Source organism: Calypte anna, chromosome Z (genome assembly GCF_003957555.1).
Source record: "Calypte anna isolate BGI_N300 chromosome Z, bCalAnn1_v1.p, whole genome shotgun sequence".
Lineage (NCBI taxonomy): Eukaryota > Metazoa > Chordata > Aves > Apodiformes > Trochilidae > Calypte > Calypte anna.
In genome coordinates this window covers 50430890-50447001 of record NC_044274.1, presented here as the reverse complement: position 1 = coordinate 50447001, position 16112 = coordinate 50430890, and the positions used below count along the sequence as shown (strand labels likewise).

The following is a 16112-nucleotide window of genomic DNA, read 5'->3' as shown; positions in this document are numbered from 1 at the left end:
CATACCTGTGCAAAATACTCTTCTGAAATCCTTCCTGCCCATTCGATACATAGCTCTAGGGGTCGACATGGATTTGCTACATCTGCACATTTAATCATCATGCGTTTGATCAGTGTCTGGTTATCTGGAAAATTTTTTGTATTTGCTGTATATTCACAGTCGCTGCCTTCAGTCTGTAAAAGAGAGTCAGTGAGAGGGGCTGGTGGCCAGCAGCCTTGCTACTAGGAGTGAGGACACTGTTATCAGCTCCATTGCAGTTAGGCAGTAAATCTAACTTATGTCAGGCACCTAGCCTGACACCTAATTTCATGCAGAGCACCAGGAATCTGGAGAAGAAAATTATATCTGAGAACTTCAGCCTTGCTAAGTTACTAATGATATCCCCATTACATATGAGATGGCTGTGCAGATTCTCAGAATTAATAGCAAAGTTTGTGAAATAAAGGAGTCAACAGGCACTTCATCAGCTATGGTGAGTTACCCTCCACTGCATCCCAGCCTTGCTTTCTTGGAACAGGTGCAGGGTAGGGGATGCAACCTGCTACCATCCTCACTGCTGAGAGTTGAAATCTGGGATTGGTGATGGTCGGGGGCTGCTTCATTTAGGTGAGTTTCTAGAGTTTGGTTTTCATTCCTATCTGAGAAAACTGAGGCAGGCATGGTGGTGAACCAACTTGCACTGTTTCCTTTACAAGCAGAAGAGCAGGTCTGTGCCATTCAGTTCTGGTATGTTTGCAAACAAAGCTACTTTCTTTGTGCAGACATTGAATATTTGGCCTGGAATACTTTTTGCTTTTTGTTACCAGCTAGGATGAAGTCTCAAGTACTCTCTGAAATTAACAGTAGGAAGATGCAAGAGTGGCAGACTGACTTCAGGAGGTCTCGGCTTGCTAGGCAGTGAAACACCAAACTGCTTATTGATGGCTCTGGAGAGCAGGTGGAGGGGACAGAGTGGTTGTTTCAAGTCTTCTGTGGCATCATCCTCTGGGTCTTGAACAGTGTAGAAGGGTACAGGTATATTATCTTTCTTATTAAGTAATAAAAATCCTCCACCTCAGCTCATCATAGCATTAACACTATTCTGAAAATTATATATTTGTGAAATTATGGCCACCCTTCACTGCTTATTTCAACTCTTGAATCAAAAATTGAACATAAATACTTTTTACCACCGTGGCTAAATTAATGTCTTTGTGGTTTATGGGGAGATATTTTGCAGTGACTTTTGCCAATTCAGGCATTAATCTTCTTACTTTATGGTTAGCAGTTAATTTTTTTTCAGCATGGATAGCCCAGCAAAGAGCTGCCAGATTAACCCTGCTTCTTAGCTGCTGTTCAAGATGAAAAATAAGAAGAGTCTCTGCTAAGAATAAGGAACAGAACAACCTCATATTGGGAAAAAAACCACCCAAGTTTATAATACAAGTGGCTCTGTGCTCCACTTTTATTGCTCTTCTTGTACAGTTTAAAATAGCTTCTGCTACAAAGCGGTGAGATGAAGGAGAGGGAGTCAAAGAAAACATTTTCTATAGGTTAGAAAAGCTGATTCCTCTAGAACCCATGGAGAGCTTTTAAAAGCTCTTCAGGAAGTGATGGAACAAAATGCTTTAATGCGGTAGAAGTGAGATTCCTAGAAATGTGTTCAGAGCTTGGAAACATAGTGGTTCCAGTAAGGCTGGTGAATCTAAATCCTATAGGCCAATGTGGGGATGCCAGAAAACTACAGATTTTTTTAAAGGGTGGAGATAAAGAAAACATCACAGAAAAACACTTGGGCTGTCAGAGGGAGAAATGAGGGACTGTGAGAAGCCACATTTTCCAGTGGCACCCCAGGGCTTTTTTAAAAATGGGTGGAGCAAGCTGCTATCTGGTCCACATGTAAGCACAGAGAAACCTGAGAAAGAATTCCTCATAACCTACTGATGTGGATCGTCCTTTCCTCTGAGCTGCAATCTGAGTGGGGTCCCCACTGTCCTGGCTTAACCTGTGCCATGAGGGCAAACTGGTGAAGCACAGCTCCAGGTGATGTGCTGGGACCACAGGGCACTAACAGTGATAGGGCCCCAGAGGTGCCCAAACCATTGTCCCCCCTTGTGCTGTGGGACTTTGGGCACTGAAGATGATGAGGATAATTCAGATCCAGTGCCACATGCAGTGAGCCCTCCAGAGCCTTATCACTAAGCTCTGATAAGGTGGTCTTTGCTCAGGTGACTCCGTCAGTCTGAGCACTCAACCTTGAAAGGCAACAAGACAAGGTAAAGAGGGGCCTGAGAAACATGGAAGCATTTGATGAAATATGCCCTTGCTGGTGATAGAGCAATAGATTTTGTTACTGGGAGGAATAACATTTCAGATATCTTTTAGAACAATCAGGAATAGGGATGGCATGGGGAGGTCTCAGGAAGCAATGGAGTTAGTCCTCATAGTTGGAAGCCTCCAGATTACATAGAAACAAAATTGCCAGGGTAGGTTCCTAAGTTCCAGCCTAGGCTTAGGCAAATCACACTGTTTGGGGTCAGGACCACAAGTGCTGACCTGACTCCATGCACAGAATCTTGCAAGTAGAAAAGCACTCGCTTGCATGCTTGGGAACACCAGATGGCTTTGAAACAAAGGCTTATAAAATGAAGTGTTAAAATGTGCTAAGGGCAGAGCCACACAGAGACAACATGAAATTAAAGTATTTTTTCACATTTTGAGGTATGTGGTCACAAATCCAGCTGTGTGTTTTGGGCATTATCACAGGACAGATTAATATAGTGTGAATGAAAATTATACTTAAATTTATCTGACAAGAAATCCAGTGGAACATGTGAAGGTGTAAAGTCCTGTAAGCACTTACGTGTGAGCCAGTGTCCTCAGATGCCATTGGCTTGTTGATGCTGTTCACAAACTTGTTCACATGCTCAAAGTGCTTCGTCATCTCTGTTGCCAAAACCATATCAATAATGGCTTGGCGCAATGACCGGTAGTGGTTTCTAGGGAAGAAAAATAGTTCCTGCTCACAAGCCTGACAGAAGGCTATTCTTTCCTTGTTCCTGCCCAGATAGTGCTGCAAAATACTGTTTGAGGATTCATCCATGAGTTGACACCTTCAGAGTTATGAAAGGCTCATGGTTGGAATAATGGGCCAGATCATGTCTTTCTGGGTTCCTCTTCCTCTGAATTTCTGTATTGCCTTTTCCCAGTTATATTTACCAAACGAGAACCAATCCCCTGAAGTCAATAAAAATTTACCATTTAATTTCATAATGTTGTAACACTAAGACGTCTTCTTCAGGAATGGCAACAACACATTTCCATCTCACTGTGTTAGCTTGGAAATCACATCCCAGGTTTTTCAAAAAACGAGTGTTATGGGGAGTAGATAAATTAATAACCTGTTTGGGATCAGGCCCTTTCCCTTTCAGACCCCTTCTCTCCCACCCTGTCCCTGCAACAGCAAGGGTAATGCAGTGGGAACTCCCAGGATACGTATATGTCCAACAGGAGGGTACCTTCAACTCTCAGAGCTTCAGCTCCCTCCACTATGACCCCTTTCCATCCCACGTGAATGCAGCAGTGCCAGCAACCACTGCACTGTGTGCAGATGAAGAATGCAGCATCTGGCTGCCTGGCTGGAAATGGGTGACTTAAAAATATAATTTCTAAGCTCCCATAAGGAAAAGGGTGTGGGTCAAGGTGCACCCATTAGGGTGCCAATGAGATCATACTACTGTAATCCATAAAAGATTATCAAACATCTCTATATGCTGCTAAAGAAAACAAATTGGATGTCACTGGGGTGAGATTAAAGCCTTTGTAAAAATCATACCTACATAGGTTTCTGGAAGAAGTTAACTATTAATGTCTTTATTCAAATAATATTCTCTGCTTTAGAAGGCAGGCGGTCAGTCTGCCCCAAACTAAAATCCACAAAGAAGCAATCCACAGATACACACTCCCCGTCTCCATCAGACTCACCTATCAATGTTCTTGAAAATGTTGCATTTGCTGTCCTTAGTTGTAAGTTGAAACGCCAGTGCTGTGTGATGACTCTCTAATACAGCTGTATCATTGTAGAGGACAGCTAATTCACTGCCTGCATTGCAAAGGAAAGAATTGGTCCTTCCAGGGTGGTCTACGTCGTGAATGGTGGCAGCTATTAATGCAGCCACCTCATCTAGATGGTCAAGGCTTCCCTGGAGGAAGAGAGAAAAATTTTGATGTGGCACAAAAATTGCAGTAAATAAATTCCAGTCATTTCCAGGTGCTCACAAACATGGAAATGCAAGCTTGAGTGCAGAAATTAGACCTCCTTGTAATTTGTTTCCACTTATTCTACAGACTTCAGAGGAACTCTGTGGGCCTGAAAATACTTTAGGGTCAGAGTGACTTTAGGAAGCCAGGACCATTATTTAAGTAAACAACTGCCTTTTGAATGGCAGACTTAAAATGGTAAACACACCAAAATGCTAGCCCAAAGGCCTCCGAGGTGATGGCTATACTGACTTGCAGAAAACAACTCTACAACTTGGGAAGTTCTAGAGAGGGTTATGTTTATTCAGTGCTGGGCACACGAAGGGATAATTCCTCCAGAATCCGTGCTCACCAATCTTGCAATCAGGCTTTTGTTACATGCACTGAGGTTTTACATATTCATTAGATTTCACAATATGCCTTTACATATGCATCACCTACTCCTGCTTTGTATTAAAATTAGTCCCAAGAGGTCATTTCCAGACTCCCTCGTGCGCTTGCCTCATGTTTCCTGGTGGGGATTGTGGGGGTGAAGTAAAACTGAAGCGAAGTCTTTCTCTGGGTAAACTTTTCCCCTCTCCTTCTCCAGCCATGTGCATTTCTTCGGTCTTCAGCCAAGCCAACAATGTGTCCTGTTTCCTTTCTCAAGGTTGCTATAGTTATCAGTTTAGCACGTATATTTCCCTTATAAGGTGATGGCTACCTAAACAATTTCTTAGCTTCTATTAAACAAGCATTATGTGTTGGCTTCTATCAGATCAATGTGACCCCTAGGCAATTACTAGCAGGCATTTTATATTAACCCTTACATCAATACCTTAACTCTCTCCTTCCCAAGGAAGAAGGCAGTGGCATGCAGGACGTCTGCCGCGTGTGTGGAGTTGTGGTACGAGTTGGAGGCGTGGTAGTTGGCTTCAATCACCTGCAGCCACGCTCGCAGCGTCGCTTCCGAGCAGTTTAAAAACTCAGAGACCCCAAACCGAGCAAAGACTTTTAAACCCAAATACACCAATGGCCTGAAAAGCAATAGAAAAAAAACCAAACCCAAGCCACTGTAAAATAGAAATTTTCAGCATTCTAAAGAGAGATGGTTTTGAAAAGAAATCACCAAGACCTTAAAAATAAAAGGTGGGGAAAATGTTAAAAATTTTCAAATTGCACACCGATAACCTATCAAAAGCCTCACCAAGGTTACAAGTTATTACATGTACAGTTCTTTCAGATGTTATTTTAATGTCTTTTGTAGAAATGGTGCAGTTCCACTAGGCTTTCATTAGTTCTTGCAGCTTCATAAAAAATTCTTGAAAGCTCAGGTCTTTTAGTGATTTTAATATCTATGAATCAACCAAAAATAACATTGTTTTGTTTTGTTGTCTGAGAAGAAAAAGCAGAGTTTGTACGTGACATGGGTATATCCAAAAAGCTAAAAATCCCTAAGACAAAAAATGTCACATGTTTAGTGTTTCAAATAGTCCTGTGACTTCAGGAGGTTCAGATTTTTACTTCTTGACTATTTGAAGCTGATGATATGCAAAGCATATTGATGCTTCTCAGAGCAGTTTTTAGCATCAGTTTACTATTTCATGTCAAGCAAGGCATGACTGGAGGGCTACAGTCTGCACAGGACTCTCCATACGCACACAGGCACACACACCGCTCATCATCAAGAGTGGTTTTGTGGGAACCCAGGGAAAGGAGTCCAGTACCTTTTATTTGTAACAGCTTCCAACTCAAAAATATTGAAGTCCCAACTTTCTTCATTATCCAGGACCTGTGCAATACAGGGGGGCACATCATTGATAGTGTTTGGCACTGAAAGGTGACTGGGGATCAGGTTCGTATCTGTTGAAACAGAACTTGGGAATTAGAACATTTCTGGATTTTTCTCCCCCCCCTGCATGCAGAATTTCATTTAGAAAACAAAGTTTTCATTTCCAAGAGAAAACAATTTTCCATAAAGAAAAGGTCGATAAAAGCCTGTAATAGAGATGGTTTGGACTTACACAGAAATAAAGAAACAAAAAAGATCAGTGAACATTTCTTTTGGTGAAATTTTTTCCTAGTCTTACTTTCTACATTTTGAAAAGAATTATTTTAAATATTTGAATGTGCTTCAGCTCCAAAATGGAGGCATACTAGTGCTTGTTCTTCAGTCAACCATTTCCAAAGACATATATCCCACTGCATATTAGCTTGGATCTCTATGTCACTAGCATCTAAAAAAGAAGTCATGGACATGTGCTAAGAGAAGTTTAAAATGGTGACTTACTCTTAGAAAAGGCAGATTCATTTCCTGACAGTCTTCTCAAACCATCCTGAAAAAGCAAATTTATTGCAAGTTTTAATCAGAGTATCCATTCATCATTAATTGCAAATACACTTAATGCACTTTCTTTTTAGTTACTTTTCCTGGGTAATTAAATCACTGTTCCTATAGCAGCAGTACAAGAACCACTCTCATTTTAAGACCTTTTGAAACACACATGAGAGGATCCAAAGAACAGCAGCATGACAGCTCCAGAAAGGAGATAATTATTAACTGTACAAGGGCAATATGCCCTCCTTGGCCCTTTCATTGGTACCTGCAGGTTTTATAATTCAAATTAAACACTATCATTTCTTTTTAGCATTCTTTATATTACTTTGACAAGGACTGTCTCAGTGTTAAAACAAGAGGTAAGGCATGAAGAAATCTAGGAGGCTGGTTTCTGTTGGACAGTGTTGCTTCTGCTAGAGGAACAAAGTCAGAACTTGAATGAAATAACCTCACTGTTACACTGGACCATCTATAGAGCAATCTCCTTAGTCCCATCTAAGCTCCCAGGATTTCTAAAATGTAACCCCCTGAGACAAATCAGATTGGATAATGTAGTTTATAGAGGCAACCTTATGTATTCACTACCTATGTGCATTCACTGATATATAAGTATGAGAGCACCCAATGGACTCAGAAGTGTCCATATGTCACTACATCTTGGTGCCTACTCTTAGTAGAAAGGCCAAAATAGTTCAGTGCAATAGTGATAAGTTCCAAGTTCCCTTCACATTGTTTGTGAAAATTTTAGCACAGCAGAGTACCAAACGGTGATGCAGAACACTAGCAGCAATAATTTCAACTTTACTAATTTTACTCACAGTCATCAGACCACCAACAAGATCACTTGTGTGAGGATCTTCATCTTTGGCACCAAGCTGAGGGGAGTAAAGTTCTGCTGTCCGCAGGATTTCCAGAACTCTGTCCAAGGCCTCTGCTACTGTGATAGGGCTGTTTTCCTGGGCAGCATTAATTATATTAATAACCTGAAAGCAGATTAAGGCAGTAGCCAAGGAACAGTGGATGACTTTTTTTCTTTTCTTTTTACAAAATCTTTGTTCTTGGCGTGATTACTCCTTATTTAGCAAATGCCATGTAATTCCCCTCAACCCTTTAAGTACCACTCTGAAAATGCACATTTGCGCTCTGATTCCTTAGTATCCATCTGCTATTTAAAACTGTCAGACTACTGACAAGTGAAAGAAGAAAGGCTGGGAAAATCTAAAATCGTTGCAGATGGACAGACCAAAAACTAGCCATGTTCCTGTCCTTCAGCATAGCCAGGGATGTTTAGAAGCAATCATTCAGGCCCTTGAGGAAAAAAAAAGCAACAGATAAATTCTTGGATATGACTAAAATATTCTAATGTTGGTTGCAAAAGCCTTAGTTTTCATAATGTGAAAATGAAAGCCAGAGGGAAGCAACAGCTGGGCCATGGTTGAGGGACAAGCCTGAGGACAGATCATTTGCCCCCCACCTTGAGTCCCAGCCACTGTCTGGGAATGCAGCAACAACAGCAGCCCCAGAGATGGCACATGTTGTCTTACACCTGCATCACCCATCAGAGCAGGGTCCCTTTTCTGCCACAAGCAGTGCATGTAGCAAGGACAGCCTTTCCTCCTTTTTAGTAGTCTTGCTTATGACTAGGGATTAGGAAGGAGATGATGAGATGCAGGAGGTGGTAAGAAAAAAGAATTAAGATCTATATTATGTTAATTACAAAGTGCAGGAACCCCCTGCCATGAACTTCTTACTTCCCTAAGAGAGCAACTCCAGATTCTGAGTTTGTGGAAAAGGCAGTGGTCAGGAGTCACCTTTGTGATAGGAGCCTCTATTGTCATTGAGTGAATCCTTGCCACAGAAGAGTACCGCCGAGTCTGTAAACTTGGAGCTGCCAATAAAGAGAGCATTGCTTACATGACACAGAATATAACTCAGATGACAGCATGTAAAGAGTGCAGGATGAATCCAGCCTCATGTGCCCTTGTGCAAGTTCTTGCTTTACTGATTATATCTCGCCCTGTCGTCTGCCTCCTTTGGAGCCGCACCTCACTTCTGGTGTCAGGTTTTCTGTTGCTCTGTCACTTCAGCTTCACTGACATGGAGCTACACTTGAGCTAGACTGGACTTCATGGCCAGTACCCGTCACTTTCCCTTTATTTGCAATGGTTCTGTCAAACATTGCTCCTGCTGTGAGAGTATGTGCAGGTATATTCTTCATCTTAGTGATGCACCTGCACCGGTGAAACCCATTCCTGTTCTTCACAAACTGTGCTTCTCTCAACTACACCCTGGAGCAGAAAGAAATCTCTGCCACCACTTCCCCAGCCCAGCAATCAGTCACAAATTGGATAAAGAGCAGAAGTACTGCTCTCAAGCAATCAGCAGCAATAGATCACTTCATGTTCCACAGTAATGAAACCAAAATACTGGTTCAGAAGTGCAAACTGCAGCTCTGTAGGAGAGGTGCAACTCACCCTTCACCACACACTCTTTTAGCAGGCTGCCCCCATCTCATGGCACAGCCACACCGTGTGCTGCATACCTTGTATAATGATGCTGGTGCTCATCCTGGGACACTGTTTTGCAGATCAGAATAATGTGAAAAACTGGAGTAATTTCTATTTAATCAGCTGCAAATCTATCCAGATCCTCTTTCACTCTGCATTTGTATTGCCTAGGACAATTCTGGTTTTCATTTGTAATGTTATTCTTGATGGGTTACTTTCTTACCATCACTACTTTGAGATGTTATCGACTTAACATCAGCTGAGTCTTTTCTTCTGGTCTTGCATATGAAGGAATGAGATTCTGAAAATGCAATACAAAAAGCTTTAAAAACACCTCAAGACCACTACCACTACAGAGTATCCTTCATCTAAAATTCAGAACGTGTAATTAAATGATTCTAATGGTAACACAAAAGGGGAACTATTGTAATCTCTGTTCATCAGAACAAGGTACTTGGTTTCTATCAGTTTGCAGCAACTTCCTTGAAGTCACCTGGAAAGCTGTTTCACAAAGAAGTCATGGTGCCTCATGAAACAGGGGAGTCACTTCACCTAACTTCAGTCACCTAAAAGCAGCAGTCTTTCAGGTAATCTTTGCCAAAGATCCTGCTTTAGAAGACATGTTTCAGGCAGGTGGGTGAAATCCCTCCTGCAAGTCCCCTTTGATCTCCACTGACTACTGAACAAGTCTTGAGTTTAACTGCCTAGAAGTTTATCCAAATAAGTAAGGCCCCATCTTAGTTCCCACTTTTCCAGTCCAAGCACAATTCAGACAGGTTTTGCTTTTAACTGCAGTAATTTTTTCTTCCCTGTGCTTAAGAAAATCCAGCATGCTGAGAGAATTGCAGTCTGTTCAGTTGCTGTGAAAAAATAATCACACACCAAAGTGTCATTCTTGAAAGTGCCACTTGATAAAGCAAGAGAAATTATCACATCCAGACAAATACAATAGCTTTATGACATGCCTGTAAAGTGGAAAGTGCCTCCAAAAAAAAAAACAAAACAAAAAAACCCAAACCAAAAGAAGGGGGGGAGGGGAAATTTCATTTTCTTCCAGAATGTACGAGTGTGCACCCTCCCTCATGTAAAAAGCAGCTACGCATCTACATACCTCTTTGCAAAAGTTTCTATAGTACCTCCTACCAGTGTCTGAAATGCCACTCGAAGATCAGACCCCATCGAGATTTCAAAAGGAGATAACCACCATGTCAAGAATCAAAAATATATTAAAATATTTATAATAAATTATAATATAATTTATAAAATAATAATATAATATATATAATAAAATATTTATATTCTCCTGCACCTTCTCTTTGGAAAATAAAATAATTAAAAAATGGTATATAATTCTCCATAACTAGAAATATAACCATCTTAAACATGACTGAAATACAGTTTCTGTCCTAATTCTTTTCTTTACTACAGATTTACAAAACAGCTGGGGTCTGTTTATTTTGTTGTAATTGAGACTGGAGAAACTGAAAACATTTCTCTTCATAGACAGCTAAGAGCAGGGAATAACTAATGCCTTTTAAGTTATTTTATTTATTTGCTGATAGGACCCCTCTTGCAAAGCCCTTTCCTGCATTAACATTTGGAGAAGTTTAACGTGAGGCACTGTAGTGGGAGCAAACACTTACATATACACGTAGCTGCAAGTGGCATTAGCAGACAAGACACGTTCCCTTACATTAAATACCAACTAGCAAGTTGGAAACATTGCTACTGTCACCTACAGAGTTACAGGTGCATAAGAGCTGTTCTGTGCCACACTACAATTTCAGCTGAAAATATTTGAATATTTAAATAAAATTTTTTCCTTCACCTGATCAGCAGAATGCCTCTCCCTCCAGACATGTTATAAATCACACTATTGAAACAGCAGGATATACAATGAATTATTTTTCTACCCAGATCACATACTGGTATATGCCCATGGTTCTGGGAATTGCCTCTTGAAGCACAACCAGGGACTGCAGGGAATGATAACCCATGCCACATACATGTGACTTTAAGGTTGCCTGCTCTCACTGCACTGCAGACCCCAACACAACTTCATGGGATGTGGCTTCTCAGTCCTGCTGAAAGCTGTGACAATAATGAGCAAGCCTAACACTCCAACAGATTAATACACTAGTAACAAGTGTTCTTTAGCTTAATTCACAGGTGTTCTCACCTTCTCCTGTTTGCAGGAGAAAAACAGTGAAAGAAAATCTGTATTTATTACAGGAACACAAAAGCAAAGAGTTTAATGTATGATGGAACAGTTCTGGTGGCAGCAATGATAATGAGAGCAGCAAATTGCATATGCTCTCTTCTGCCTCATGCCCATTATTATTTGGCATCACAAAGCTCTCCAATACTTGCACATACTCTTATGCTACTTGAAAATGTAGGGCATGTCAATTTCCATGCTCTTGATATGTTTTATCTTTCTCCCCTGTGAAAATCAGAAGCTGCCTGACATTGCACAGCAACATTGTCCAGTGTTTCACAGCAGGAAGGGCCTTAAGGGCCTGAAGGTAACAGGGCACAAGTTTACTCAGATTAAGACACAGCAGACTTGCATCTGGCTCAGAATCAAGCTTAAAATTGGCCTTTCGTGCCTCCTTTCTTCCAGGAAAATGATTATTCCAAACATTACATGGAATCTAAGGAAAAATTATCCCCTTATATTCCACACCTTTAGTCAAAATCTACCTGCAGAAGTTACTGAGAGCTTGAATGTGTTGCCTGCAAGTAAAAACCTGCCCAGGACACAGGGCAAGGCTTGTGCAGGCTTGCTCCAACAACTCAGCACTGACTGGACATGGCTAGCTCTAGCCTGGACACTACAGATGACTGCCTCAGCCCTGTGCTGGGGCCAGAAGGCTGCTGACAGGTGCTGGACTTGGAAACACCAGGGCAGGTCTACTGGGACAAATCAGTGCAGCTCCACAGTGATGCCGGACAGGGAGGGCTGCCCATGTACAGCAGCTTCAGGCTTAGAGACCACGCTTTAATGCAACAAAGAGGAATGTATCCCAGCTTTGAAGGCAGGGCAAGGGCTCTGCATAGGAGGAGGATTTACTTATGATGGTTATGAATCTGTCTGCTCTGAACAGTGACTTCACAGAGGGAAAAGACAATGTTTCATACCAGCAAAGCACCCGGCCAAGACCTCTCGCCCAGGAGTATATAAAGGTAAATTATAGTATTCTAACCTGACTGAGGACCATCTTCTGTGTGCTTCTCATCATGGTGACTCTGGCAGAGCTGAAGATGTGTCAAGGGCAAATATATATGTAAGGAAAAATATATAAAAATATATAAAATATACAAATATACAAAAAAATATAAAAAGGGATGCATACAACACTGTCCTTATTCAACACTGTTCAGTTATTTTTTAGGTGTAATTAAGTAAACAGGTATGTAAAGCAGCAAATCACAGATACAGTAGTACGTCTAGGTACTAAGCTCCTGTTTAATGCCTGTGTCTTCAAGAGAAATTACATTCATTTTTAGATAACCTTTAGTGCAAATTGCATATGAACCTGAAATATTCCAGGCAGAACATTCCTAAAGTGTTCTTTTTTTGCCCTCTATACAGTAATTCAAAACACATTTTCTTGGTACTAGCTGAGTTAATTTGCATGTATTCTTTCACAGGGTGCTGATAAACCAGACTTCAAAAAAAACCAATTATAAAAAAAATCCTATTCAGCAACTGGAGGGTAGAAATAGGTATCATGGATCAGAAGTCTCTGTATTTCCAAACAGTTTTTAATCATTCTCATGAATTAAAATGTTAAACACGAAAATCTTAATTCTTAGTGCTTTGAAACTGCACTGATAATATTTCAATCTTCCTTAGAACTTGAATAGGATATTTCCGTCATCTTAAAATTTACGTGTATTACTTGGTCTACAATAAAAGAGATTAAATGCTCCTCTGCTTTGCCATCCTGCTCAGAAACAAAAGCACAGTCTGCACAACGCATGGCTAATCACTTCACCTTGTTCCTTCATCATGTGGTTACAAGGAAGTATTTTGTTGTTAATAGGAAAACTGAGCAGAACTTTCAGATCCTTAAGTCTTCCTTCTAAAATCAGCACATGACATATTTGGGTATTGCTAACAGAGACACTGAAAAGGACTGAAAATAATACGTTGAATACATTGCTTTTTTTACTGTGTTCACTAGAAAAGGTATACATACCCTGTACTCCACATGAATAAACTTCAGTGCTCAATGCTGCACTTATATCTAACTCATTACACATCACAATGAAGAGTCCAGGACTGGCATCTAAACTATGGCTTACTGGCTCCTCTGACTAAATCCATCATGAAATCCATGGGTGCAATCTATCACTCCCTCCAGGAGAGTAGGGCGGGGCTACACTTAGCACTCTCACCATCCATCTGACTTTGTGACAATGCAAAAAAGAACAAACTTCGTATTTCCAAAAGGACTTTCTGTAATGAATAATAACAATAAAATAATAGAGAAGGAAATCCCATACTAATGCTCCAAATAAATCTTGTTCAAAGGACAGTAAGGAATTACTTTTCTTCTCCAGAAAACTGATCTTAAAATCTTAAACACCTCTCTTGTAATCATGCAGAAACTCTCCAAGAAATAACCTCATCCAAACAGAGGAAGATTAAGGAAGATTATCAGATATGGTACAGTGAGACAAGGGATCTGAGCTGCCTGTTCTAGTCCCACACTGCAGTGTCTCTCAGAGCCCATGGGTATATCTCTGCCTATTGCACAATTGGCAGGAAACATTGCCACAGTCCTTTAAGTCCTTTACTGAGGAAGTCATGACCTGAAAGTGGTACATGAAGGAAGTTATTATAGAAGTTAAACAGTTAATCTTGGGCTGATATATTCCTGAAACAAGAAATTTATGAATGTGCAAAAAGTGGACACTATCCTGCCAGGTCTCAAATTGAGAAAGGCATCATTAATCACTACCTGGGTTTCAGTACATGCCAACAGTCCCATAAAAGTGGCATTCACATTTCTTGACTGCAAGGATACTCAGTATACTCTCAGATTTATTTTTTTCCATGCATAAATCTAACATGCTCAATTTTTGTATGTGATAAATCTGGCACACAAATGCATGAAGGTTTCTACACAGAGATCTCTAACAGTACTGTGTTATCTCCTAAAGAGGCTGCCAGAAATGCCAAAGAGCCCATTTAAGGTGCATGATAATGTAAGGATGTTTTTAAGTTTGTATTTAGTATCTTAGTGCTGGGATCAAGCCATTTATAATTACATTGATGCAGTGAAACATCAGACCTTTGTATAAAGAACTGACTCATTACAACTTCTATTGCTCTGTAACTACATAAACAATTTGTTTTATTTCCTCTTATCATTCCATTAAAAATTATTTGTGCCTTGAAAAAAAACCTAGTATTTTCTTAGGGCAGAGAAAAATCTTACTGCTGCAAATATTTAGGCATGGATTTTAGAAAAATTGCAGTGTCTAAATATTGGTCAGAACTGATATCACCACACTGGTATTGCTACAAAAATAACAAAGAAATAATCTGACTAAAATTTAGATATTCTTGTATGTTACCATCACTGTCTATCTAAAATGAAAAAAAACAAAAAAAACCCTCAAAAAAAAAAAAAAAAAAAAAAAAAAAAAAAAAACCCCACATTCAAACTTCAAAAATTCCAAGACACTATTCGAACTTTTTCACACATGAGAGCACCTGGTGCTCTGCTACAGATAGGAGATGTTTCTGCCACAAAAGCGAAAGAGAGTAATTACCTGATTCTGTTGGATGCACCTCTGTTTCCCCTCAATGGCCTTAAATCTCCACATACCATGCTTGCTGTTCAATTGTTGTCTTTAACCTTCCTGGTAGAACTCCACATCTGTGGAGAAGCCTCCAAAGGCCACCCCTGCAGTCACCAACTGTGAAAAGCCCTCCAGGACCTATGGTTCACTATGACAGTGGTTTATTTACCAATAACTGTTCATCAACCTGTTCACCAATACTAAAAAACATTTTTATGTTTTTTTACCTTCCCACAGTGCCTGTAGAACAGAGTACGAACATGGCCTTGGACAGAAGTTCCTAGCTAAAATTTGTTTCTTAAGCTTACTAGCTTAGGCAACCCAGTTAACCAAGCAACTATAAACAGAAAAGAGAGAGAATTTTATCTATATTCCAACTGCTGCTTTGTACAGATGGCAACAAGCTGGTGATTGTTTTGTACTGATTATCTTGTACTTCATGCACACTTCCCCACACCAGTCTTTCAGCTGTGTTTACATTAAAGAAAAAAACATAAAATTGTATCGCACTTTCAAATCAGCATCAAAGCAGATATAAATGAAACAATAAAAACCATGAGGGTTAAATAGTGAATTAAAAAGAAATACTTGTAACTTTGGCACTGCTTCTATCATAAAACTGTCTTGCACAGCAGCCTGAGTACTTCAAAACATCACACTACTGTAGATGACACTTTATTGCTAATGCTAAAACCCACATTTTAGTTCAAAGATAGGGTCAGTCTAAAACACTCTGAGATTTGTTTTTCAGGGATAGGCCTCCAGAGTTTTCCCAAAAGTTGTGCAGGTTTCTCCCGTGGCTTGTTACCACCTTCCCTCACAACACCTTGCTCAGGGGAGATACTTTCAACAATCAGATTTTCCAGAATAACACTTACAAACTTCTTCCAAGAGCAGTTTTCTAATACTCTATTAATACTTAGTATGATTGCTATACTGAAGTAAAGGCAACTATAAATAGTAGTGACTTTCTAGATATCTTTTACAAACAAGTTCTTTACCCCTACCACGGATAAAAACATGCTGAAATTCTACATAAGACAAGATACATAACCCCTCTCCTAAAGAACATGGAAAAACATCATGTTTCCCAAGCATCTGCTTAGAATGTTGCCAGTTGCTTCCTATGCTCCCCACTTTCTATCTCACCCCTACGCAACACATCCTAAGGAGAGATTTTACTCCTATGCTATCTAACAGTCCAAACTTCTTTACTAGAGAGTTTCTGAGGC

General features: G+C 40.2%; 1 protein-coding gene across 1 annotated transcript in view; it reads right to left on the bottom strand.

The window, feature by feature from the left end:
* The window catches only part of PDE8B (phosphodiesterase 8B), a 60917-nt gene that overhangs the window by 2275 nt on the left and 42530 nt on the right, over positions 1–16112 (bottom strand). Inside the window, exons 11-20 of the mRNA XM_030467367.1 lie at positions 12270–12321; positions 9287–9364; positions 8368–8444; positions 7375–7539; positions 6509–6554; positions 5946–6081; positions 5057–5255; positions 3964–4181; positions 2843–2978; positions 6–173 (exon numbers count right to left, since the gene is read on the bottom strand). Of these exons, the coding sequence (XP_030323227.1) occupies positions 6–173; positions 2843–2978; positions 3964–4181; positions 5057–5255; positions 5946–6081; positions 6509–6554; positions 7375–7539; positions 8368–8444; positions 9287–9364; positions 12270–12321 (1275 nt within the window). The remainder of the gene's footprint in view (positions 1–5; positions 174–2842; positions 2979–3963; positions 4182–5056; positions 5256–5945; positions 6082–6508; positions 6555–7374; positions 7540–8367; positions 8445–9286; positions 9365–12269; positions 12322–16112) is intronic.